The sequence below is a fragment of the Oryctolagus cuniculus genome, chromosome 12, assembly GCF_964237555.1.
Source record: "Oryctolagus cuniculus chromosome 12, mOryCun1.1, whole genome shotgun sequence".
Taxonomy (NCBI): domain Eukaryota; kingdom Metazoa; phylum Chordata; class Mammalia; order Lagomorpha; family Leporidae; genus Oryctolagus; species Oryctolagus cuniculus.
The window spans coordinates 81,763,365-81,787,850 of NC_091443.1; the positions used below are offsets into that span (position 1 = coordinate 81,763,365).

Consider the following 24,486-nt stretch of genomic DNA (forward strand, 5'->3'; position numbering starts at 1 on the left):
CTCTGAGACCTATGTGGGACACCAGGATGATGGAGTTCCTGGTTCCTGGCTTTGGCCTGGAAGAGAAAGGAAGACCTTTCTCTTTCTCTCTCTCTCTTTCTCACTGTCCACTCTGCCTGTCAAAAAAAAAAAAAAAAAAAAAAAGGCCGGCGCCGTGGCTCACTAGGCTAATCCTCCGCCTAGCGGAGCCGGCACACCGGGTTCTAGTCCCGGTTGGGGCGCCGGATTCTGTCCCGGTTGCCCCTCTTCCAGGCCAGCTCTCTGCTGTGGCCAGGGAGTGCAGTGGAGGATGGCCCAGGTGCTTGGGCCCTGCACCCCATGGGAGACCAGGAAAAGCACCTGGCTCCTGGCTCCTGCCATCGGATCAGCGCGGTGCGCCGGCTGCAGCGCGCCGGCCGCGGCGGCCATTGGAGAGTGAACCAACGGCAAAGGAAGACCTTTCTCTCTGTCTCTCTCTCTCACTGTCCACTCTGCCTGTCAAAAAAAAAAAAAAAAAAAAAAGATGCAGGCTATATTTGACTGGAATTTTGGCATAGGGAAGTACAGGAAATCCTTTAAAGTCTGCTTCTAGGACTTAGTATTTGAAACTTCAGGACTAGAATCTTCCATTAAAGGGACAGAGGTTATGACTTAAAAATTTCTGAGGCTTCTTTTGCTTTCTTTTCTTTTTCAAGATTTATTTATTAGTTTGAAAGTCAGAGTTACACAGAGAGATATACTTATCAATCTATACTATTTAATACACCTATCAATAAACTTAAGACCACTACTAAATGTGACTTAACTACTTAACTTAGCTACTTAGCTTAACGTAACTACTTAGCTTAATTACTTTGCTTAACATAACTACTTATCTTCTACTTAACTTACTTACTATAATAACACTTAACTATCAGAGTAACACTATTTCTTTAATGACTAGAGGACTACTGGAATCAATACCATTAATATCAATATCAATACTACTTGAAATTATTCATTAATAACTGATCACAGTATACAGTGTTAAAGTACTTTGAGGGCTATCCAATTATAATAGTATATGTACACCAAGGTCTCCAGCATTATTTGCAGATACCTTGCATAGGGTCAAAATATAGGGTCAAAGCATAGTTATATTACACATGATGACTAACATTATTTGTAAAAACTGCGTTTTCAAGGCTTGTGTCACGGTCACAAAAAAGAGTGTCAGTGTTCAAGGTCCAGAGCTCCTCATCTTGGCAGAGACAGATCTCGGATCAGTCACTTACAGGCAGGAAGTCATGGGAAGGCTGTCACTCTGGGCAGTAGGCTCAAGGTTCCCAGGCAGATGGCAAGGAGAGAAGTTGGAGAGGTCCCCTGCTGAGAGGCCTGATCCGGCTTTGTGGTCAGGTCTGGCAGTAAGCTGATAAGGGGTCCAGGCAAGGCGGTGAGGTGGCATCTCGGCTAGAGTTTTGATCCCGTCATTGCCTTGGGTCACTTAGCAAGGGGGCTAGCGAGCTGGCTCTTCAGCTCCACGTGCAAGAAGATCCAGAGGTTCACATGCACTGGGCCCTTTGTCCGTTGTCGGCTTGTGCCACTATCTGCTCCATGCAGAGTAACGGGCTGCCTCTTCCGCTCCAGATGTGTGTAGATCCAGAGGTTCACACACACTGGGCCATGATCCCCAAGAGGATGGAGAGCGGTGCAAGGCTCCCCTTTTTATCCTCACTTTCTGGCAGTCCTCCAGCTTGCCGTCTTCCGAGTTGTTATCCAATCAATGCTGTTTCCTCCTTGCTTGCAGTTGAACAGTCCAGTCAATACTGTTCCCGCCTTACTTATGTTTGAACAGTCCAGTCAGCATGGGTATGAGGGTATTGTCCGTAGTACACTGTTATCTGACTGACCAGAGATGTCTGCTTGGTAATGATTAGGAGCATCTCCCTAACAGCCATTTAGGTATTGCCTCAGCTCCTGACTTATTATGAATAACTCCACTTTACTTTTATTTTGTGGCTAGTGGTAACTTTTTAACTCAATGTTTTACTGTGGGGTTTCCACAGTTCACCTCCTTTTCAGGTAAGCAGTGGTCTGTGACTCTTTTTGAGACTCCTGAGGGATTCCCCACAAGGAGCCAGGAGCTTCTTCTGGGTCTCCCATGCAGGTGCAGGGGCCCAAGGACTTGGGCCATCCTCTACTGCTTTCCCAGGCTACAGCAGAGAGCTGGATCGGAAGAGGAGCAGCAGGGACTAGAACTGGTGCCCATATAGGATGCCGGCGCTTCAGGCCAGGGTGTTAACCCACTGTGCCACAGCGCTGGCCCCTTTGCTTTCTTTTGGGTTTCGGTTTTTTTTTTTTTTTTTTTTTTTTTTTTTAACGTTTATTTATTTGAAAGGCAGGGAGGCAGAGGCAGAGGCAGAGCTAGAGAGAGATCTTTCATCCACTGGTTCACTTCTCAAATGGCCACAAAGCCAGAGCTGGGCCAGGAGCCGGGAGCTTCTTCTAGGTCTCCCATGTGTGTTCAGGGACCAAGCACTTGGGCCATCTTCCACTGCTTTCCTAAGCACATTAGCAAGTAGCTGGATCAGAAGTGGAGCAGCCAGGACTTGAACCAGGTGCCCATATGGGATGCTGGCACCACAGACAGCAGCTTTAGCCACTGTGCCACAGTGCTAGCCCCAAGAACAGTTTTATTCAAGTTGAAAAACTTACTATCTGTAGAAATGCATTATTCTGCTGAAAGAAATATTTAGAGGTCAAATCAAAATAGATGTATTTATCACTGCCTGTCAGATGTACTTCCTGTCATTAATATTTCATGGAGCAAAATGGAGTACTTACATACCTAATACTCCTAAAGAGCTCCCTTATTTATTTATTTATTTGAAAGGCAGAGAGACAGAAATCTTCCATTCACTGGTTCACTCCCCAAATGCCTACAGGCAGCCAGGAGCTGCCTTCCAAGCTGAAGCCAGGAGCCTGGAACTCAATCTGGGCCTCCCACTTGGGTGGCAGGGTCCCAGCTACTTGCGTCATCATCTGCTATCTATCAGGATATGCACTGGCAGGAAGCTGGGCTGAAGTGGAGGAGACGGGACTGGAACCAGTCCCTCCAGTATGGGAGGCAGGTGTCCCAAGTGGCGACTTAATCACTGCGCCAAAAGCCTGCCTTGTCTTCTCCTTTTCTAAACACATATTTCTGAAAGTTTTCAAGTAGATTTCTGATATCCAGTCAAAATTTAAATCTGACGTCACTATGATTTCTTTTATTCTAGATGTGTCATGGTTTTAGGCCCTACATTTATGTCTAGGGTGTATTTTGTGATAATTTTTGTGTTCAGTTTGAAATAAAGTATTTTACATTATATATACTACCATAAATATATACACATGTATGTATGTATATATACACATGTATGTGTATTATATATATATCCCAGCAATTCCATTCTTATTTACCTGAGAAAAATAACATAGCATTGTTTAAAAATAAAATAACATTGTTCATAGAGACTTATACACATTCATAGTAGTTTATTCATAATTGTCTCAAACTGTCAACAACCCAAATTTCCACCAGTAAAATGAGTGCACAAAAAAAACTGTGGTGTATCTGCAAAATGGAAAACTACGCAGCAACAAGTGAAGGAACTCCATATATACATAGCAACGTGGTGAACTGCAAAAACATTGTGCTGAGTGAAAGGAACCAGACCCACAAGAAACCATCTGTATGATTCTATAAAACACTAAGGAATATAAAATCTCTAGCAATAGAAAGCAGGTAATTGGCTGTCTAGAGCTGGAGATATGATTTGGGCTGAACAGGAAGGAGCACAAAGAAAACTTGTAGTGATTAAAATATTCTGCATCTTTTAGAAATGAAAGAGAGATCTTCTATCCTCTGGTTCACTCCTCAAACACCCACAACAGCCCAAATCACAAAATAAAGACCTGAGAACAATCCAGTTCTTCCACATGGTGGCAAGAATGAACTGCTTGAGCCATCACCTGCTGCCTCCCGGGGTATGCATTAGTGCGAAGCTGGAATTAGGGGCCAAGCTGGGTCTCAAATCCAGGCACTTTGATATGGGATGTGAGGTCCCAAGCGATGGCTTAACCACTACCAGATGCCCGCCCTTATTCTGCATCTTCATCATGGTGGTGGCTGTTGGGTGTATACACTTGTAAATAATCATTGAACTGTACCCTACAACGTATGCATATTGGGACCTGTACTGTGATATTGCTTGCAACTCTGGCATCCTATATCAGTTCTGATTTGAATCCTGGCTTCTCTGCTTCTGATTCAGCTTCCTGCTAATGTGCTTGGGAAGGCAAGGAAAGATGGTCCAAGTATTTGCACTCCTACAACCTATGTGAAAGACCAGGATGGAGTTTCTGGCTCCTGGTTTTGACCTGGCCCAGCCCCAGCTGTTGGAGTCATTTGGATAGTGAACTAGCCATTGAAGATCTCTGCCTTTCACTATCTCTTCCTCTTTCTCTATTGCTCTACCTTTCAAATAAATAAGCATTTAAAAAAGTGCTTATTTTTGTCAATTTTACTTGAAAATACTTTTTATATACCAGCAATGGGCAATTGAAAATTAACATTTAAAAACATTTTATTTATAATAGCATAAATTGATATTACTTAGAGATAAATTTATCAAAACATGGGCAAGACCTATACACTGAAAATTAGGCCTTGAGTGACTGGCCTTCTATCATTTCCTGTGTGACCATCTGGAGTTTTTGTGGTAAATAGTGTGAACTGGAAACTGTAACGTTTTTCCTTGGTGAGCACAAATTTTAGTTGCTGTGAAAATATCTTACAGAATTTTAATAATCTTTAAAATAGAAATTTCTTTTTTAAATGTTAGCTATTTAAAACTAAAGAAATGAAAGAAGTGATTTTGTCATATAGAGGAAGAAGTGTTAAGAAATTGTCTGCTATGTGATGTCAAATGTATTGCATATGCAACTGGTGCTGTCTCCCACAGACTTATGCTAAGGGTGAAATGACAGAGTTCTTCTCAGTATGTGCTTATGCTTGAATTTCTGTTTCACCATTTGCTATCTTGATGGTCTTGGGAAAACCAATCTCCACACATGTAAAATAGGAATAATATACCTACACCTGAATTAGAAACTTGTGGGAATTAAATAATGCCTGTAAATTTACCTACTACAATGCCTGACACATGAAAATCCTCCATAAATATTAATTTCTGTGTGACAATCATGTTTATGGGTTGTTTTTTTTTTTTTTTTTGACAGGCAGAGTGGACAGTGAAAGAGAGAGAGAGAAAGGTCTTCCTTTGCCATTGGTTCACCCTCCAATGGCTGCCACGGCTGGCACACTAGGGCCGGCGCACTGTGCTGATCTGAAGGCAGGAGCCAGGTACTTATCCTGGTCTCCCATGTGGGTGCAGGGCCCAAGCACTTGGGCCATCCTCCATGGCACTCCCGGGCCACAGCAGAGAGCTGGCCTGGAAGAGGGGCAACCGGGACAGAATCCGGCGCCCTGACCAGGGCTAGAACCCTGTGTGCCGGCACCACAGGCAGAGGATTAGCATATTGAGCCGCAGCGCCGGCCATGTTTATGGTTTTAAAATTTATTTATTTGAAAGGCAGAGTTACAGAGAGAGAGAAAAAAAATAAAAACGAATCTTCTATTTGCTGATTCACTCCCCAGATGGCAACAGCTGGTCCTCAGCTAGTCTGAAACTAGGAGCCTAGAACTCCATCAAGGTCTCCCATGTGGATATCAGGGGCCCAAGTACTTGAGCCATCTTCCATTGCTTTCCCAGGTACATTAGCAGGGAGCTAAATAGGAAACAGAGCAGCTGGGACTCCAACCAGTGCTCTGATATGGGATGCCGGCATTCCAGGTGGCAAGTTCAAGCCACTGTGCCAAAACACCAGCCTGGCTCATGATTTACTTATCATGCTTGAAATATAGATTATTTTATTTATAGCAAGATTTTTTTGCCTTTAGTTTTCCTGTGATAGGTTAAAATGATCAGAGATGCTTATATTTTAATTTTTATAAAAAGTTAAAGTATGAATTATAAGCATCATAAACCTATGAGTAAAGAAATTGGGACTTACACAGTTTACACAATAGGCCTGTTACTAGGTAGGACTAGAATCAGAATCCATAAGTTTTAACTTTTGATGTAATCTCTTTTATTTGAAAGTCAGAGACAAAGAAAGCTCGCTCATCCGTTGCTTCATTCCCCATCCAGCCATAGCTGGATGAGCTCAAATCTAGGAGCCAGAAACTCCATCTAGGTCTCCCACATTGGACAAGGCCAACTACTTGAGCCTTCATCTGCTACATACCTTAGATACCTCTGTGCCTTAGAAGGAAGCTGCAATCAAAATATAGCCACAACTCAAACCTAGGCACTCTGATAAAGGAGTCCCAAAAGGTGTCCCAAAAGGTGTCATAACTGATATGCCAAATGCCTACCTTTGATCCAGTCTCTCTCTCTCTCTCTTTTTTTTTTTTTTTAAGATTTATTTATTTGCAAATCAGAGAGAGGAGAGGTCTTCCATCTGATGGTTCACTCCCCAGATGGCCCCAACGGCCAGAGCTGCACCTATCTGAAGCCAGGAACCAAAAGCCTCTTCCGGGTCTCCCATGTAGGTGCAGGGGCCCAAGGACTTGGGCCATCCTCTTTTGCTTTCCCAGGCCATAGCAGAGAGCTGGATGGGAAGTGGAGCAGCCAGGTCTCGAACCAGTGCCTATATGGGATGCCCACTCAATAGGCTAATCCTCCGCCTATGGCGCCAGCACACAGGGTTCTAGTCCTGGTCGGGGCACCAGATTCTGTCCCGGTTGCTCCTCTTCCAGTCCAGCTCTCTGCTGTGGCCCGGGAGTGCAGTGGAGGATGGCCCAAGTGCTTGGGCCCTGCACCCGCATGGGAGACCAGGAGAAGCACCTGGCTCCTGGCTTCGGATCAGTGTGGTGTGCCTGCTGCAGGGTGCCGGCTGAGGCGGCCATTGGAGGGTGAACCAATGGTAAAGGAAGACCTTTCTCTCTGTCTCTCTCTCTCACTGTCCACTCTGCCTGTCAAAAAAAAAAAAAAAAAAAAAAAAAGCATCACAGGGCTTTGCTAGCGTAAGAGAAAATAGGAATTTGTCTAGTATTTGATACATATTTTTGCTATTTAGATCCTTACACTAGCCCTATCAGGTAAGCCAAATCAAGCCAATGTCCTGGACACAGAGATAATATGCCCCTACTTGTAAAGCTAGCACAATTGGCCCATACTCCTCTGCATTCTGAAACCTTTGGTCTTTAGACTGGACAGCCCTACAAGTTGTCCCAGCTTTGTGGAGTCTCCCTTTCATACAATTTTGTCTAAGTTGGGATTGTTCTTTGAGTGGTTCAGGGAAGATGTAGACCAGGTGAAGCAGACCCTGGCAGGTTGCTTTTCCAGTCAGAGCTGGGGACAGGCGGGACCAAGGTTGGCAGATGCATCAGGAATAAAGTCATTAAAGCAGCTAGTAGGTAATATAATCTTAGAAACATTAGGATATTATAGAAAAGCAATTTATTACATCAGTTCTTTAGAATTTATAGTCATTATATTATATCCTTGAGGGACGCACCCTTGTCATTGTATCTGACCCATTCCCTCTCCATACCACCTCCCAACTGCCTTGCAGAGTGTGAACTAATGTATGAGTATATTTTGATAGGTATCACTAGAAACTTTCTATCCAGTGACTGGATATTGCTTGCAATTTGATGGTCTTGGTCTTGCAAAGTGATGAAAACTTAGCAGATTTCATACTCGTGTTGGCTAACTCTGTTGGTAAATTCAGATGGGAAATAATATGCTCGGTGAGCACAGAGCTGGAGCAAGGATGCCTTCAATGTTCATGTTTGAGGCAGGCACTTCTCTTAGGGGCTTGAGCTTCGACCTGATGGTCTGGGCAGCCTGTCCCTAAACAATCGCATTTCTTATTGGTGATTGTACCAAGTAGTGACTTGCAAGAAGCTTTTGGCCCTCAAGTCTCCATCTTACTGTCTACCATATGTCCTCAATGTAAACCCTGTCAGTTGCATTAAAAACATTTTATTTTAAATATTTACCCATTTGGGGCCAACGCTGTGGTTTAGTGGGTTAATGCCCTGGCCTGAAGCACCACCATCCCATATGGGCGCCAATTCTAGTCCTGGCTGCTCCACTTCCGATCCAGCTCTCTGCTATGGCCTGGGAAAGCAGTGGAAGATGGCCCAAGTCCTTGGGCCCCTGCACCTGTGTAGGAGACCCAGAAGAAGCTCCTGGCTTCGGATTGGCACAGTTGCGGCCAATTGGGGAATGAACCATTGGATGGAAGCCCTCTCTCTGCCTATTTTTTTTTTTTTTTTTTTTTGACAGGCAGAGTGGACAGTGAGAGAGAGTGACAGAAAGGTCTTCCTTTTCCGTTGGTTCACCCCACAATGGCCGCTGTGGCCACCGCACCACGCTGATCCAAAGCCAGGAGCCAGGTGCTTCTCCTGGTCTCCCATGCGGGGGCAGGGCCCAGCACTTGGGCCATCCTCCACTGCACTCCTGGGCTACAGCAGAGAGCTGGACAGAATCCGTCACCCCGACCGGAACTAGAACCTGGGGTGCCAGCGCCGCAGGCGGAGGATTAGCCTATTGAGCCACAGCGCCGGCCTGCCTCTTTTATGTGTAACTCTGACTCTCATGTAAAAAAAAATCTTTAAAAATAAATATTTATCCATTTATTTGAAAGGCAGAGTTACAGAGAGGCAGAGAGACACACACAGAATTTTCCATCTGCTGTTTCACTCCCCAGATGGCCACAAGGGCTAGAGCTGGACTGATCCAAACCCAGGAGCTTCTTCTGGGTCTCCCACGTAGGTCAGGGGTCCATGTTCTTTGGCCATCTTTGGCTGTTTTCCCAGGCCATAGCAGAGAGCTGGATTGGAAGTGGAGCAGCCAGGACTCGAACAGGCACCTATATGGGATACTGGCACTACAGGATGTGGCTTTACCCACTACACCATAGTGATGGCCCCTCAGTTACATCTTAAAACTGCTGCACCACTGTATTCCCAGAAAAAGTCAAGCTCTGCCCCTCAAGGGCTCCAGACACTATGCTGTGTTCAACACACACACACACACACACACACACAGGCCAATGTGACTAAAACAATCAGCAAGGGAGACAGGGTAGGACATGTGAAAGGCAGGCAAGCAGGCACTGGAAAATTGGATCTACTCTACAGGAGATGGGGTGCTAGCTTCAACAGCCAATGCCCTTAAACTGGGATGATAGAAATTAGCATTCCTGGGGCCGGTGCTGTGGCACAGTGGGTAAAGCGGCTGCCTACAGTGCCATTATCCTATATGGGTGCCGGCTGCTCCACTTCCTATCCAGCTCTCTGCTGTGGCCTGGGGAAGCAGTAGAAGATGATCGAAGTCCTTGGGTCCCTGCACCCCTGTGGGAGACCTGGAAGAAGCTCCTAGCTCCTGGCTTCAGATTGGTGTAGCTCCAGCAGTTGCAGCCATCACGGGGAGTGAACCAGTGGGTGGAAGCTCTCTCTCTCTCTCTCTCTCTGCCTTTCAAATAAATAAATCTTTAATAGCATTCCCCACTCCCCACTGTGCCAAGGTTGATACATTCATTTGTGAAGCATTCCATATTTTAAAAAATAAAAATATTGGATAGACACCAGAGTGTTAGTCTTCTCAAAGAAAAACATACAAGGTGTAGTGGTGTAGGCACAAAAGTGATTCAGTATAGAACATGGTTTTTGGAACCTCATTTTTCCTGGCTGCAATGACTAACTCTAAAGAAGAATGATAACTTACTCAAGTTTCAAAAAATGTTTCAGGCAAAAATTTGGTGAGTGGTGAATCTATTTTAAAGAGTTATTTACATATGTATTTGAAAGTTAGAGAACTTCCATCCATTGGTTCACTCCACAATCCCATGCTGGGCCAGGTCAAAGCCAGGAGCCAGGAGCTTCATCTGGGTCTCCCACAAGGGTGGCAAGGGCTCAAGTACTTTGGGCATCTTCTGCTGCTTTTCCTAGGCCATTAGCAGGGAGTTGGATTGGAAGTGAAGCCAGGACATGAAGCAGCACCCATATGGGATGCTGGCATCACAGGTGGTAGCATAACCAATTAGGCCACAATGCTGTCTTGAGTGGTGAATTTTAAGGAATGTAGGAAGCTGATCAATTTTATAGTTGCCTTTATTTGAAGATAATGACTAAATTTTTGTCATAAACTTGATGAATTTGAGGTGCCTGAGAGGAATGTTAAGCATTTGCTGGAGGTATTGGAAGAGATTCGACTTTAGGTAAGGAGATGAATTCGACGAGGTTCTCTATAAATAATGCAAAAATCTGACATTTTTATCCCAATAATGATTTACTATGGATTGGGACCAGGTTAAGTACACAGGAACTGAATTACATGGCAGTCTAGTAAGGGAAGAATTCAAATATAGGTACAAGGCTTTTAAATTTATTACTTCATGGACTTAAGAGCTTAGGAATTTTCTCCACTTAATTCCAAAACCTAATTTTTAAAGAAAGATTTATTTATTATTTGAAAGGCAGAATTACAGAGAGTGAGGGAGAGATCGATCTTCCTGCCACTGCTTCAGTCCCAAATAGAGGCAATGGCTGGGACTGAGTCAGGCCAAAGATAGGGGCCCAGAACTCCATCCAGATGTCCCACATGGGTGACAGGGACCCAAGCACTTGGGTCATCTTTCGCTGCTCTCCCAGGACTATTACTAGGGAGCTGGAAATGAAATGGGGCAGCCAGGATTCAAACTGGCACTCATTTGGGATGCCATTGCAGGCCACAGATTAACCTGCTGCACCACAATGCCAGTGTCCCATCCTTTTCTTTGCAAATATGTTTGACACATGTATTTTCTGAGTTCAGCATTTTGCCCAAACCAAGACTAGTTCTTAATTTTCTTGATCCATTGGTAGGCTGTCTGTGGCTTCTAAATCACTGAACCATCTACATAGGAAATTTTCTTGGCTTTGAGGAGTTCATCTTCCTTTATAAATGTCTTTTTTTTTGACAGGCAGAGTGGACAGTGAGAGAGAGAGACAAAGGTCTTCCTTTGCCGTTGGTTCACCCTCCAATGGCTGCCGCGGCCGGCGCACCGCGCTGATCCGATGGCAGGAGCCAGGTGCTTCTCCTGGTCTCCCATGGGGTGCAGGGCCCAAGGACTTGGGCCATCCTCCACTGCACTCCCGGGCCACAGCAGAGAGCTGGCCTGGAAGAGGGGCAACTGGGACAGAATCCGGTGCCCTGACTGGCACTAGAACCTGGTGTGCCGGCGCCGCAGGCAGAGGATTAGCCTATTGAGCTACAGCACCAGCCTTTATAAATGTCTTAATCTGGTTTTCATAACTGACCCTGAGAGCCAACCAGATCCCTGCTAGCTGGTGCCCCTGAACACTGAGGGCTACTCTCAATCTCTAAGTCAAAACTTTAGGTTTTGACAGGCATTCTGAACTTGGAATAAACATACAAAAGCACCTGAGGGAAAATAAAAAGTACCTACATTGTCTGTAGAAGGTTGCACCCCTGTGGGGTCAGTGCTGTAGCATAGCATGTAAAGATGCTGCCTGCAATGCCATCATCCCCTATGGGTGCTGATTCCAGTCTCAGTCGCTTCACTTTTGATCCATCTCCCTAACAATGGCCTGGGAAAGCAGCAGAGGATGTCCTTGGGCCCCTGCATCCTGTGGCAGAGATGAAAGAAGCTCCTGGCTCCTGGCTTTGATCTGGCCCCATCCCAGCCATTGGACCATTTAGGGAGTGAACCAGTGGGTTTAAGATTCTCATTCTCCCTCCCGCCTCCCTCCCACTCTGCCTTTCAAATAAATAAAATAAATCTCTTTTTAAGATTTATTTTATTTATTTGAAAGAGTTACAAAGAGATGTAGAGCCAGAGAGAGAGGTATGTCTTCCATCCATTGGTTTACTCCCCACATGGCTGCAATGCCCAGAGCTGAGCTGATCAGAAGCCAGGAGCTTCCTCTGGATCTCCCACACAGGTGCAGGGGCCCAAGGACTTGGGCCATCTTCCATTGCTTTCCCAGGCCATAGCAGAGAGCTGGATCAGACGTGGAGCAGTTGGGACTCGAACCAGCACTCATATGGAATGTCAGTGCTGCAGTCCAGGGCTCTAACCTGCTGCGCCACAGCGCTGGCCCCTAAAATAAATCTTAGAAAATGAAAATAAAAAAGTTGTACCCTTCAATGTAATTGTAGAAAAGCCTGGCCCAAATCCAAGATCTACTTTGAAAGAGGTTATTTCTCAAATCCCCATCTGAAAAATGGGTAGCAAAATAACTTTATCTATGCCTAGAAGGATTTTTCTTAGGCAAGCAGATGCAGTTAAAAATAAAGGGCTTAGCCAATGTTAGCAACTGTAAGATTAACCCTTCTAAGAAGTATAGTGCCACTCTACAGATAAGGAAACATGAAATAATGAGATGTCACCTAATGACCCAAAGTCACAAAGGCAGGGATCAAGGTAGAGTGGGTTCACACCACCATATTCTGAGGCTTTTACTATGCCATTCTCCAAGGTGTTGGGGATGAAGAAATGAAGCAGACCTAACACATACAAATTCTACCTCCTCCCACAGTTTTAGGTCTGGGAATGGCAACTAGGGCTATGAAATCCAAAGCAGTTCAAACAGTGCCAGTTTCTCAAAGGGCCAAAGACCACAGAACCCTAGCTGTCTGTAGCACTCAGAAAGCTGAGCCATTGCATCAGCCTGACCATACGCACCCAGGGACAAACAAATGCTGTCAAGAACTTCTATCAAGTTCTCATATCAAAGGAGTGGCTTCAGGGTGACCCCTGTGCCCCCATATTTTACATGGATCCAAACTGCTGAATTCACCATCTAAGCCCTCTGGATTATTCATCACTGACTGATATGAAGGGATATGGAAAGCGTTCATGAAAGAGATGGTGTTGAGAATTTATCTTGTCAGTCTTTCCTAAGGAAGATGCCTTAGGGAAAAAAAAGTCACAGGAGTAGTATACTGCCCAAATACTAATGTGAAGAGTCAAAGCTAGCTAGCTTTTCCCCTAGGAACAAAGACCAAAAGATCATTGTATAACTCTACACAATCACTTTAGTTTTAACTCCTGAAAGGCTGGCGGTCTAAGACCTAAGGAGCTGGACACAAAGACACATACACTTCCAGGTGTGGATGTTTATTTTCACAAAAAAGACAACAATGTCTTTCCACATACAAGTATTTACAAAACCCCACTGATTCACCAATCTAGAACCTGGGTTTTTCCCACTTCTCAACATAGTTGGGAACATGGAAACATTAATACCCACACAATTCCCAGAGATGGAATTTATCCATCACACAGTGCAGATTACCTCAAAGTGCACTTACCTGCACAACTCAGGCTAAGAACCTCGTGATATGAACCTTATGGCCAAGGTTTCATGAGTCTATTTGGTTTCAAACCATGCAAACCTGAACAAGTGTGCTGCTACACTAAACTCAAAACTGGTTCTCATTTTACAATTAAAAAGGTTCTCAACACTTTAGCAACTATACAGAATATGAAGGTTTATTTCAAAAAAGATTACATTTTTTTTAACCAGGATACACAGATGCACTTAATGTAACAGTACCTTCTGCAAAAATAGGTTACATAATACTCAGAAATGCAAGGAACAATCTTATTCTCTAAAAATTAGATGGCAGACTTTTTAAGCTTAAACAACCTTCAAAATGGAGGCTGAAAATGCTTGGTGACAAGAAGTATCTCTAGAGCCTGATACCACAGAGCTAGTGCTGCAAATTAAACCACTACCACACAGCTGCAAGCTACTCTGCATATTCACACAGCGTTCAACAAAACAGCTTCAATTCCAATCTTTTCCAATGTGTCTCGGTGCTGCAAGAAAACAAGTTGAATGGTACACAAAACTATTAAAAGTTACAACAGAACTATTTAAACATCTTCTCTAAAATTGAGAAAAGCAATCAAGTTAAATTTTAAAAAGAAAAAAAAAAAAGTAGGACAGAATTCTCAAGCAAGCCAGAGGTCCTCTTCTTAAGTAGTCAAGTAAAGTTTATAGGAGATTTCAATAAATTATCTTGAAACCATGGCAGATAGCTGATTTTCAGAATCGTCGTGGAGGTCCCCCCTTAAATGGCTTAAATCCAGAACCACTTCCTCTTGGCATGGAATTGCCACTGATTTGTACAATTCTGTTAATTGGGGATGCATTACTGAAAAGGATTTAAAAGAAAAAAAAGTCAGAGAACGTATCACTTACTTTATCAGGCAATGCTCCATATGTACCATTACTAACCCCATTTTATGAAGACACTGAGACGTGCAGGTTAAGAAATGTGTCCAAGGTCACACAGCTAAACACTGTTGGAGCAAAGCCCACTACTCAAAACATTTCAACATGTAGACCCCGATCAGCAGCATCAGCTCTAACTAAGAGCTTATTAGAAATGCAAATTCTCAACCCCACTGTAGCTCCTAAAAAACTCTGGGGATAGGACCCAGCATCTATGTTTTAACAAACCTTCTCGATGATTCCGGCATATGCTAAACCTTGGGAACCTCCAGTTACAGGAAGTCATTCAAGAAGTATTTCTGGAATTTTTATGTACAATGCAACATAGTAAACACTCGGAACACATAAAAAATGGCTCCATCCCCAAAACATCCTGTAAAAAGGTGGGACGTGAAACGTTACAGAAAGGGCTGAATCCCAGGCTGAGAGTCTGGACTAGACTGTGACCAAGAGAAAGCTGCTTGTGGTTTTAGAATGAATAAATGGTATAACAGTGGGTGCTCCAATCACTGCATTTAGAAAGAACTTGAATAAATGTATCAGGAAAAAAAAAAAGACTAATTTGAGAAGATTTGATAAAAAATGAGGAAGAATCAATAGCTACTAGAAACACATTATTTTTTATTTGAAAGGGGAAGAGAGGGGCGTGAGGAAGGAAAGGAGAGAGGGGTATCACTCTCATCTTCTGGTTTACTCCCCGAAAGCTCACAACAATTGGGTCTTAGCCAGGTCTCCCACATGGGTGGCAGACACCCAACTACTTTAGCCATCACTTGCTACCTCCCAGGATACACATTAGTGGGAAGTTGGAAACAGGAGCAGAGCTGGAATGTGAACTCAGGCATTTGGATATGGGATGCAGGTATCCTAAGGGACATCTTAACTACTATACTGAATGCCCATGGCCCTAGAAACAATTTAAAAAAACAAACCACACTTAGAACATTATGCTAGAATGAATATAAATATGATGACACCAATATTTTTCCAGCTGGGGTAAATGAGATAGATAGCAGCATTTGCAAATTAAAAAAAGAAGCTGGGGGTGAGGGGGGCTGGGCATTGTGGTACAATAAGTTAAGCTACTGCCAGGGACACTTGCATGGCACACAGAAGTTACTGGGATCAAATCCTGCCTCTGCTTCAATCCAGCTTGCTCCTGATGTGCATGGGAGCCAACAGATGATAGCTCAGGTACCTGGTTTCTGCCACGTGGGAGATCTGGATGATGGAGTTCCTGTCTGTGGCTATTGTGGGCATTTGGGGAGTAACCCAGCAGACAGAGCTCTGTCTCTCCTCCCACCTGTTTCTCTCTTCCTCTTCCTTTTAATAAATGAAACTTTTTTAAAAGAGAAGGAAAAATAAGAAGCTGGAGGGTGGTACTGTAGCACAGCAGGTTAGGAAACTGCTTGCCTGCTTGGAATGCCAGGATCCTATACTGGAACATCCGGGATCAGCTCACACCTCTGCTTCCTATCCAACTTCCTGCTAATGTGTACCCCAGGAGGCAGCAAACGATGCCTCATCTACTTAGGTCCCTGACACCCACACGGAAGACTAGATGGAGTCCCTGGTTCCTGGCTCTTGGCTTCAGCCTGTCCCAACCTCAGCTGTCACTGGCATACAGGGAGTGAACTGGTAGATGGAACATATCTTTCTGTCATTCTTTCAAATAAATAGACAAATTTTAAAAATAAAGAAAATAATAAGCTAGAGGCAACAGGAAAGGAATGAATTTGCCAAGGACCTTGAATTGATGGAAACAGCAAGGCATTCACATGGAAATGGTGATAAAGAGCTAAAAATAAAGAGCAGTGTCAAAATGCAATCATCTGAAAGAGGGGAAGCAAAGGAAATCAGGAAGAAGGAAATTATAATGCTTTAGAACACAGAAAGCTGCTTCAAAATAAAGAAAAGCAACAGTGTGAAATAGTGCTTAGCCACCAAGGAGCATGAGAACTCAGAAAATAATGGACTCTGGGGCTGGCGCTGTGGCACAGCAGGTTAAAGCCCTAGCCTGGAGTGCTGCCAGCATCCCATATGGGTGCTGGTTCGTGTCCCAGTTGCTCCTCTTCCAATCCAGCTCCCTGCTAATGCACTTGGGAAAGCAGTGGAAGATGGCCCAAGTACTTGGGCCCCTGCACCCACCTGGGAGACCCCGAAGAAGCTCCTGGTTCTTGGGTTTGGACTGGCTCAGCTCCAGCTACTGTGACAATCTGGGAAGTGAACCAGCAGATGGAAGACATCTCTATTTCTACTTCTCGCTGTAACTCTTTCAAATAAATAAATATACATCTTTAGGGGCTGGCGATGTAGTGCAGTGGGTTAATGCCCTGGCCTGAAGCGCCAGCATCCAATATAGGTGCCAGTTCAATTCCCGACTTCTCCACTTCTAATCCCTCTCTTTGCTATGGCCTGGGAAAGCAGTGGAAGATGGCCCAAGTCCTTGGGCCCCTGCACCCACATGAGAGAGCAGGAAGAAGCTCCTGGCTCCTGGTTTTGGATCGGCACAGTTCCAGCCATTGCAGCCAATCGGGGAGTGAACCATCTGATAGAAGACCTCTCTCTCTCTCTCTGTCTCTCTCTCTCTCTGCCTCTCCTTCTCTCTCTGTGTAACTCTGACTTTCAAATAAATAAATAAAATCTTAAAAAGAAAAGAATGGAATCTGTATTTTAAGAGCAGTCACTGGTGGCCTTGAAAATCCAATGACAGAATAGAATGCCTGGATTCAGGTCCTGGTTCCACTTCAGATTCCAGCTACTTGCTAATACACAACCTTGGGTCAAGTAATTGGGTCCCATGTGGGAGACTTGGATTGGGTTCCAGGTTCCTGGCTTCGATCCAGACCAGGCTGTTGTGGTCATTTAGGAAATGGACGAGCAGATGGAAGATTTCTGTCTCTGCCTTTCAAACAAGTAATAATAGAATGAATGATGAGGTTGTGTAACCACAAGTATAACTCTCACTGAAGTTGGACAGAAGGGACAGAATAGTGAAACTTAAGCTAGGTCAGTCACTCCTCTAAGGTGAATGAGAGAAAAGAGAGAAATGGGAAATGGAGAGGTTGAGGATTTGGTGACTAAAGTGCCAATGTAGACACAGGGTTTAAGAGAATGAATCAAGCTTGTCTCTTAGCATATAAAATGCCTTTGGGTCAAATATCCAAAAGTTTTGCTGGAGTTACTTGGAAAAAAAAGGAAAGAGAACATATTTTTAGCTTCTTTTTCTCTCAAGAATTTTAGAAAGGCTAGGTAGCGAAAAGGAGGATCGAGATTTGAGGTTAATGTATATTACTGTTTGGATTCCAATACACACACACCTACATCTAGATTTACTTGCCAGACCAATCAATTAAGTTAGAAATTAAGATCAGCTGCCCCGCATAGGCTCCACCTTGGCAAGGCTTTTGAGTTGATATAGGGAAATGCTGGGGCAGACATAGGCTTTTTACCTGCCACAGTTTAATCCCTCAAAAGCCATAACAACCTTTAAGGAATGGATAAAAGGCTGAGTTGTGTGCTGGCAGAAATCTTAATGATGAGCTGCTTACCTTGAATGCTGGGTTATTATGCCTGCTCCTGCCCGGCCATCACCCATTCGCCTCGTATCATGATAGCCAGGCCCTTGTGAAGGTGGACCGTGCCAGTCTTTTCTTGGTCCACTCGTGTCCCGTCCATGGCGTTCAACTACATGTCGTTCTTCAGGATAGTGCTAAAGAAAAGCATATTGAAAAAGGAGTCATGACACCTTCAATCTCATGCCAATTTATTTACATTGCTGTGCTTTTAATGTCAGAAGCAAATCAATAAGATGTCTAAGAAAATAAAAGGATGAATAATGCAAAATCATATGCAGAGTTTCTACCAATCTCATAGAAGCTACAAGCTTCAGGGTAGAGTATGGGGAAATGATTCAACACTTTATTTTCTACTGCTGCACCTTCTAGAAGCCAAGCATTTTTTGACCCTTAAGAACTTTAAATACCTGGATGTATATAAATAAGAAGGCATAGTCATAGGTCAAAACTTTAAGACAGATCAGGGTGGGGTATATTATCAACCAATCAGGACAATATGCACAGAAAAACAGCAGTAATCTTACTTTATTTAGTACTAGATTAGTGCTGTGGCTCTTACAAGGTGACAGTGAAGACAGGACAATGTAGAACATGACATGATGATGACATGACATGAAGAACAGAGTGGTAAACAAAAAAACACAAAAGTCACAGAACTAAGACCTGAGGTGAGAAGAGTCAAGAGTTGATATTTGGCCTACAGGCAATAGAGTTGAAGGGACCTCCCCAGGAGAGGCTAATACTAGTGGAACAACTTTCAGACTAACATGAAAAGGAGAGTTTTCAAGAGAGGACATAAGGTGTCTTTTATCAGGACATCTTTTCTAAAAGGACATCTGAAAGCAGGGGGCTAGCCTATGACACTTCTTTACGTTTCCTCTAAACAGGGCAGACAATCTTGATTGTACACTAAGAAGTTCTGTTCAGAGCAAACACAGCTGAATGAACTTACCCGTCAACATTTCTACTTGCTAGAGATGTTCAAACTTATCTTAGCCATCAGGTCCAAATCTATATTATAAATACTCTGATGAAATGGAGGGTGTGTAACTATATAGCAATATTAGATAAAATGCCAAGAGATTGAAAAATGTGAACAAAAATGCTATTATGGGGGCCAGCTTTGTGGCACAGTGGGTTAAGCTTCCTCCTGTGATACTGGTATCCCATGTAAGCACCGGTTCCAGTCCCGGTGCTCCACTTCTGATTCAACTCCCCACTAATGCACCTGGGCAAAGCAATGGAAGATGGCCTGAGTACTTGGGCTCCTGCTACCCACTTGGGAGACCCGGATGGAACTCCAAGTTCCTAGTTTCAGTTTGGCCCAGGCCTGGCTTTTGTCAGCACTTGGGGAGTGAAACAGCAGATGGAAGTTTTTATCTCTTGTTTTCTCTGCCTTTCAAATAAATAATTTTTTTAAAAAATGCTATTATGGAAACTAATATGTACTCAAAAGCAAAACAAGGCACCATAATGCAAACACACATACTTCAGGATTGGTATTAGCATGCAATTTACAGAAGTATATCTGTGCTGTCAACTCACAGGCTACTGTTTCCACTCACTCACTTTGAGAATCAAGAGAACAGAAAATAGGCAAAAGTTTTATTTCAGTTCTATACTTTAAGCTATGTCATGAAATATAAAAAAAAAAAAGGAAAATGTGAAATAGAAACACACGTATCGAGTAAAGATTTCCCACCCATTTTGACAGCCTCAATTTCTTAAGAAGATGCTAAACCAGTCACTAGGAAAGTTCATTTACTGAATTTAGCAAATCTCAAATTTCAGTAGGAAGTTTATTTCAAGGCTAATACCCTACTTCTTTGGACTACTGAAGATACAACTACTGATAATAATCTATGAGAAAATGTGACACCTTTTAGGAGCCACTTGTTTCTTAGTCATTCCAGGCTAACTCACTAGGCCACATCAAAGTGATACTATATGGACATGATATCTTACATGAACTCTAAATCTATTTCTAAAGACTTGACAGTTGCATTCACCTGTGCTCCACTTCCCCGGTCTGAGATCACTCGGTCTCCCTCTCGGCTTCCATAGCCTGAAGCATTACTGCGACTCCCAGGAGGGGCACCTCTCACACTGTGTCCTGAGACTTCTCTCCCAGATCGCTCTGGTCTTTCAACTCTGTTAAGCAAAACACAACATGTAAGCTCAAAACTGAAGTATCATTTTTTTATGATTATCATTTTTTATGTGCCACAATGGAGCATTAACAAGCACACAGACACCACCTTGTTTCACGCTTATCAGCAGACATGCCTCCTTCACTTTTCCAGGAGGTTGGTCTGGAAGGGTTGGGCCCTGCTTCCCGAGGATGTCGAGGGTGAGCCAGGTCAGGCCTGTCATGAATGATCACTGTTCTCCTGTCTTCTCGGTCTCCTCGGACTTCTCGCCGATCTGTCTCTCTAAGCTCATTCCTCGGTGGTGGAGGTTCATTTCTTCTGGAATCACTGAAATTTTTGGGATACCTTTCAAAGCCTGGATCTTCTCTTCGTGCCGTAGGTCGTGTTTTTTTCCCTTCACTTTGGCCAACAAAGCGTTCCCGCCTATTGATTAGAAATAAAGAACACAGGTCTTGAAAATATTTACTTGGCCTTATTCTTCCTAACTTTGTTGGCATAACATTATAATGATTACTCCTCCTTCAAAATGAACTTAAGGCAGGGGCTGGCACTGTGGGATAGTAGGTTAAGTCTCTGCCTATAGAGTTGGCATCCCATATAGGTGCTGGTTCATATCCTGTTGCTCCTCTTCCAATACAGCTCTCTGCCAATGGCTTGGGAAAGCAGTGGAAGATGGCCTAATGGCTTGGGCCCTGGCATCCACATAGGGGACCCAAAAGAAGCTCCTAGCTCTTGGGCTCCAACCAGCCCAGTTCTGGTCGTTGCAGCCATTTGTGGAGTAAAGCAGCGGATGGAAGACCTCTCTCTGTCTCTCTTGTCTGTAAGTCTGCCTCTCAAATAAATAAATAAATCTTAAAAACAAAAGTGAGCTTAAGGCAAAGTCCTTGACCAAGAAAGCTACAATTATTAATAATTTTTAAAATATATTTATTTTCTTTGAAAGTCAGAATTACAGTGAGAGAGAGAGAAGACAAAGATCTTCCATCCGTAGGTTCACTCTTCAAATGCCCACAGCAACCAAGGTTGGGCCAAGGCTGAAGCCAGGAACCAGGAGCTTCTTCCAGGTCTCCCACATGGGGGTGCAGTGGCCTAAGCACTTGGGCCATCCTCTGCTGCTTTCCCAGGCACATTAGCAGGGAGCTGGATTGGAAATGGAGTAGGCGGGACTCGAACTGGTACCCATATGGGATGTCAGCACTGCAGATGGCAGCTTAACCCGCTGTGCCATAGCGCCACCCCTCAATCAATCTTCTTTTCAATTGAACTATAAATTTATGGCACACTCAAGTCATTACCAACCTGAAGATCTTTTTACTGTATTTAGCAATGAAGGGACACGCAAAGCTAACAATGTTCCCATTCTTTTAAAGGAAGAAAAAGCCAACCAACCTAACCTTATTATGGTAGCCTATTTAATTTTGAATACTGAGGCACATTCTCATAAACAAAAACCAAAATCAAACATATAACATATAATTTGTTCTGAACACTCAATTCTGTCCTGAGTTTTTGTTTTTAAGATTTTTTTTTTTTTTTTTTTTTTTTTTTTTGTGGACAGGTAGAGTGGACAGTGAGAGAGAGAGAGAGAGAAAGAAAGGTCTTCCTTTACCGTTGGTTCACCCTCCAATGGCCACTGCGGCCACTGCACCGCGCTGATCCAAAGCCAGGAGCCAGGTGCTTCTCCTGGTCTCCCATGCGGGTGCAGGGTTCAAGAACCTAGGTCATCCTCCACTGCACTCCCGGGCCACAGCAGAGAGCTGGACTGGAAGAGGAGCAACCGGGACAGAATCTGGCACCCTGACCAGGACTAGAACCCGGGGTGCCGGTGCCACAGGCGGAGGATTAGCCTGTTGAGCCGCGGTGCCGGCCTGTTTTTAAGATTTTAGCACAGAACCAAAGTGTTCACCAGCAAGGCTCAGATATGAAATATAACCATTTTTTATTTATCCACCTACCTTTCAAAAGATGAAGACTGTACTGATGAACTCTCTGGAAACCTGCCCCTCTCTCGATGGTCAAAGTCATTAAATCTGTTCTGTTGGCGAGAGTAGTCAGATCCATGGCCAAATCGGGCATCTGTATCTAGAGACAACTTTTTATTCTCGCTCCAGTAAGGATCATCTCGCCTTGAAGAGAAATATTTGCTCATTTATATAAATTAGTTTTATAATACCCAAACAACACTTACTTGGAGTCATACATACCACACGTTAGGACTGTGGACACAAGAAGGCTTATAAACTCAAGATAACATATTCAGTTAGAAGTATAAGGTAGCAAAGAATTGTAACTTATGTGAAGTCATATAGTGCTAGAGAGGCTTTACAGGAGAGAAAAACTGCCTAAATTACTAAATGGAGAAGACAGACAAGATGAAATGCTTAACACTACTCTAGACTAAAATTCTCACCAGTAGCCCATAATCTTTTCATTTATCCTTAACCTTGTGAAGGTTAAAGGGATAAGCTCCATGCGTAATTCATTTACTTCACCTATTTCTTCACAGTCAGCTCAATCAGAATTTATAATAAGAAAATTAAATGAATATATTTGCATTTTAAAATTTGTTAAGAAGCATGAGCTTCTTAACACCAGAATCATTTTTCAGTCTTCCCAATCTCACAACTTCGATTTTTGTACTGTCTGCACTACCTTTTCAAAACAGGTCTGAGTTTGAGAACCATTATTATTATTTTTTATTTTTTTTTGACAGGCAGAGAGAAAGGTCTTCCTTCGCTGTTGGTTCACCCTCCAATGGCCGCCACGGTCAGCGTGCTGCGGCCAGCACACCGTGCTGATCCAAAGGCAGGAGCCAGGTGCTTCTCCTGATCTCCCATGTGGGTGCAGGGCCCAAGGACTTGGGCCATCCTCCACTGCACTCCCTGGCCACAGCAGAGAGCTGGCCTGGAAGAGGGGCAACCTGGACACAATCCGGTGCCCAGACCGGAACTAGAACCCAGTGTGCCGGTGCTACAGGTGGAAGATTAGCCTATTGAGCCGCGGTGCCGGCGAGAACCATTTTTTTTTTTTTTTTTTTTTTTAAGATTTATTTATTTGAAAGTCAGAGTTACACAGAGAAAGGAGAGGCAGAGAGAGAGGTCTTCCATCGGATGGTTCACTCCCTAATTGGCCGCAACAGCCGGAGCTGGGCCGATCTGAAGCCAGGAACCAGGAGCTTATTCCAGGTCTCCCACGTGGGTGCAGGGGTCCAAGCACTTGGGCCATCTTCTATGCTTTCCCAGGCCATAGCAGAGTGCTGGATTGGAAGTGGAACAGCTGGGTCTCAAACCGGCGCCCATATGAGATACCAGAGCTTCAGGCCAGAGCGTTAACCCGCAGCACCACAGTGCTGGCCCCGAGAACCATTCTTGAAGTCTATCGTAACCATACATTTCTAGTCAATCATTTGGCATAAAGAAGGGAAAAAGAGGGGCCAACATTGTGGCACAGCAGATTAAGCTACCACTTGCAACACCCACATCCCATATGGGTGCTGGTTTAAGCCCTGGCTGCCACTTTCAATCTACCTCCCTGCTAATGTGCCTGGGAACAGAGGAAGACAGCCCAAGTGCTTGGGCCCCTGCACCCATGTGGGAGACTCATCTGAAGTTCCCGGCTTTGGCCTGACGTAGTCCTGGCAGTAGCAGCCATTTGGGGAGTGAATTGGCAGATGGAAGATGTTTCTCCTTTTCTCTCTGTAACTCTGCCTTTCAAATAAATAAATAATTTTTTTTTTTTTTTTTTTTTTTTTTTTAAAGAGGAGGTAGTGGGAACGAAAGAAGAGCACAATGTTCCTACTCGATAATGTACTGGGTACACCCCCTGTACTGTAATCTTCCCCTCCCTACTGATCGTGACCTTTGATTCCAGTGATAGAAATGTGTATCTTCTACTGCTCTGGACTTGGTGTACAGGAAATAAGACAGCAAGGTAAACTGTTAAGGAAGAAATTAAGCAACTACCTATGATCTACATCACGTGGGCGTTTCAAAGAATTCCTTTTTTCTTGTTCATAACGAAGCTGCTGCTGCTGTCTTCTGAGCTCCTCTCGCTCCCGAGCAATCCGCTCAGCTTCCTTACGACGCTCCTTCAGACAACACAGAAGGAAGAGCCAACCAATGCAAGACGGAAACAGAAGGTAAGTACATATGCAACCCTGTTTCAACCCCATCATAAGAAACCATAACAGGCAAGCACCAGGCAAAACACACACCTGGGACAAATACATATATTTGATTTCAACAATCTAGACTATGGCTATTGTTCTGCAATACTAAAGTAACAGGGTTTGGGTGGTGAAAGCCAGCAAGTGTTTGGGAAGGTCAGATTTAGTTTAGTCATTTGAATAATGCAAAAGCATCTAAAGGGAATCAGACACAGAGTTCTTAGTAATGTATGGCAATTAAGTGCCTTAAAATCTTGGGTTGCAATTCTG

The 24,486-nt window shown here is 43.9% G+C and overlaps 1 protein-coding gene and 1 long non-coding RNA gene across 16 annotated transcripts in view; one reads left to right on the plus strand and one right to left on the minus strand.

Annotated features, from left to right (window-relative positions):
- Positions 1 to 24,486, minus strand: part of SLTM (SAFB like transcription modulator) — a 68,972-nt gene that overhangs the window by 6,932 nt on the left and 37,554 nt on the right. For 12 of the 14 annotated variants that reach the window (XM_051821935.2, XM_070054294.1, XM_051821936.2 and 9 more), the window contains 6 exons: positions 24,014 to 24,138; positions 22,007 to 22,177; positions 20,160 to 20,474; positions 19,911 to 20,052; positions 17,875 to 18,035; positions 13,185 to 14,243 (listed from right to left, as the gene is read on the minus strand). In XM_051821935.2, coding sequence (XP_051677895.1) covers positions 14,135 to 14,243; positions 17,875 to 18,035; positions 19,911 to 20,052; positions 20,160 to 20,474; positions 22,007 to 22,177; positions 24,014 to 24,138 — 1,023 coding nt within the window. In that variant the 3' untranslated portion in view covers positions 13,185 to 14,134. Of the gene's footprint in view, positions 1 to 13,184; positions 14,244 to 16,406; positions 16,540 to 17,874; positions 18,036 to 19,910; positions 20,053 to 20,159; positions 20,475 to 22,006; positions 22,178 to 24,013; positions 24,139 to 24,486 lie in introns of those variants that run through there. The other 2 variants (XM_051821938.2, XM_051821937.2) reach the window with 2 other exon arrangements.
- The window catches only part of LOC138844695 (uncharacterized), a 29,122-nt gene continuing 28,687 nt past the window's right edge, over positions 24,052 to 24,486 (plus strand). For both annotated transcript variants that reach the window (XR_011380923.1, XR_011380922.1), the window contains exon 1: positions 24,052 to 24,189. This is a non-coding gene — a long non-coding RNA (uncharacterized lncRNA). The remainder of the gene's footprint in view (positions 24,190 to 24,486) is intronic.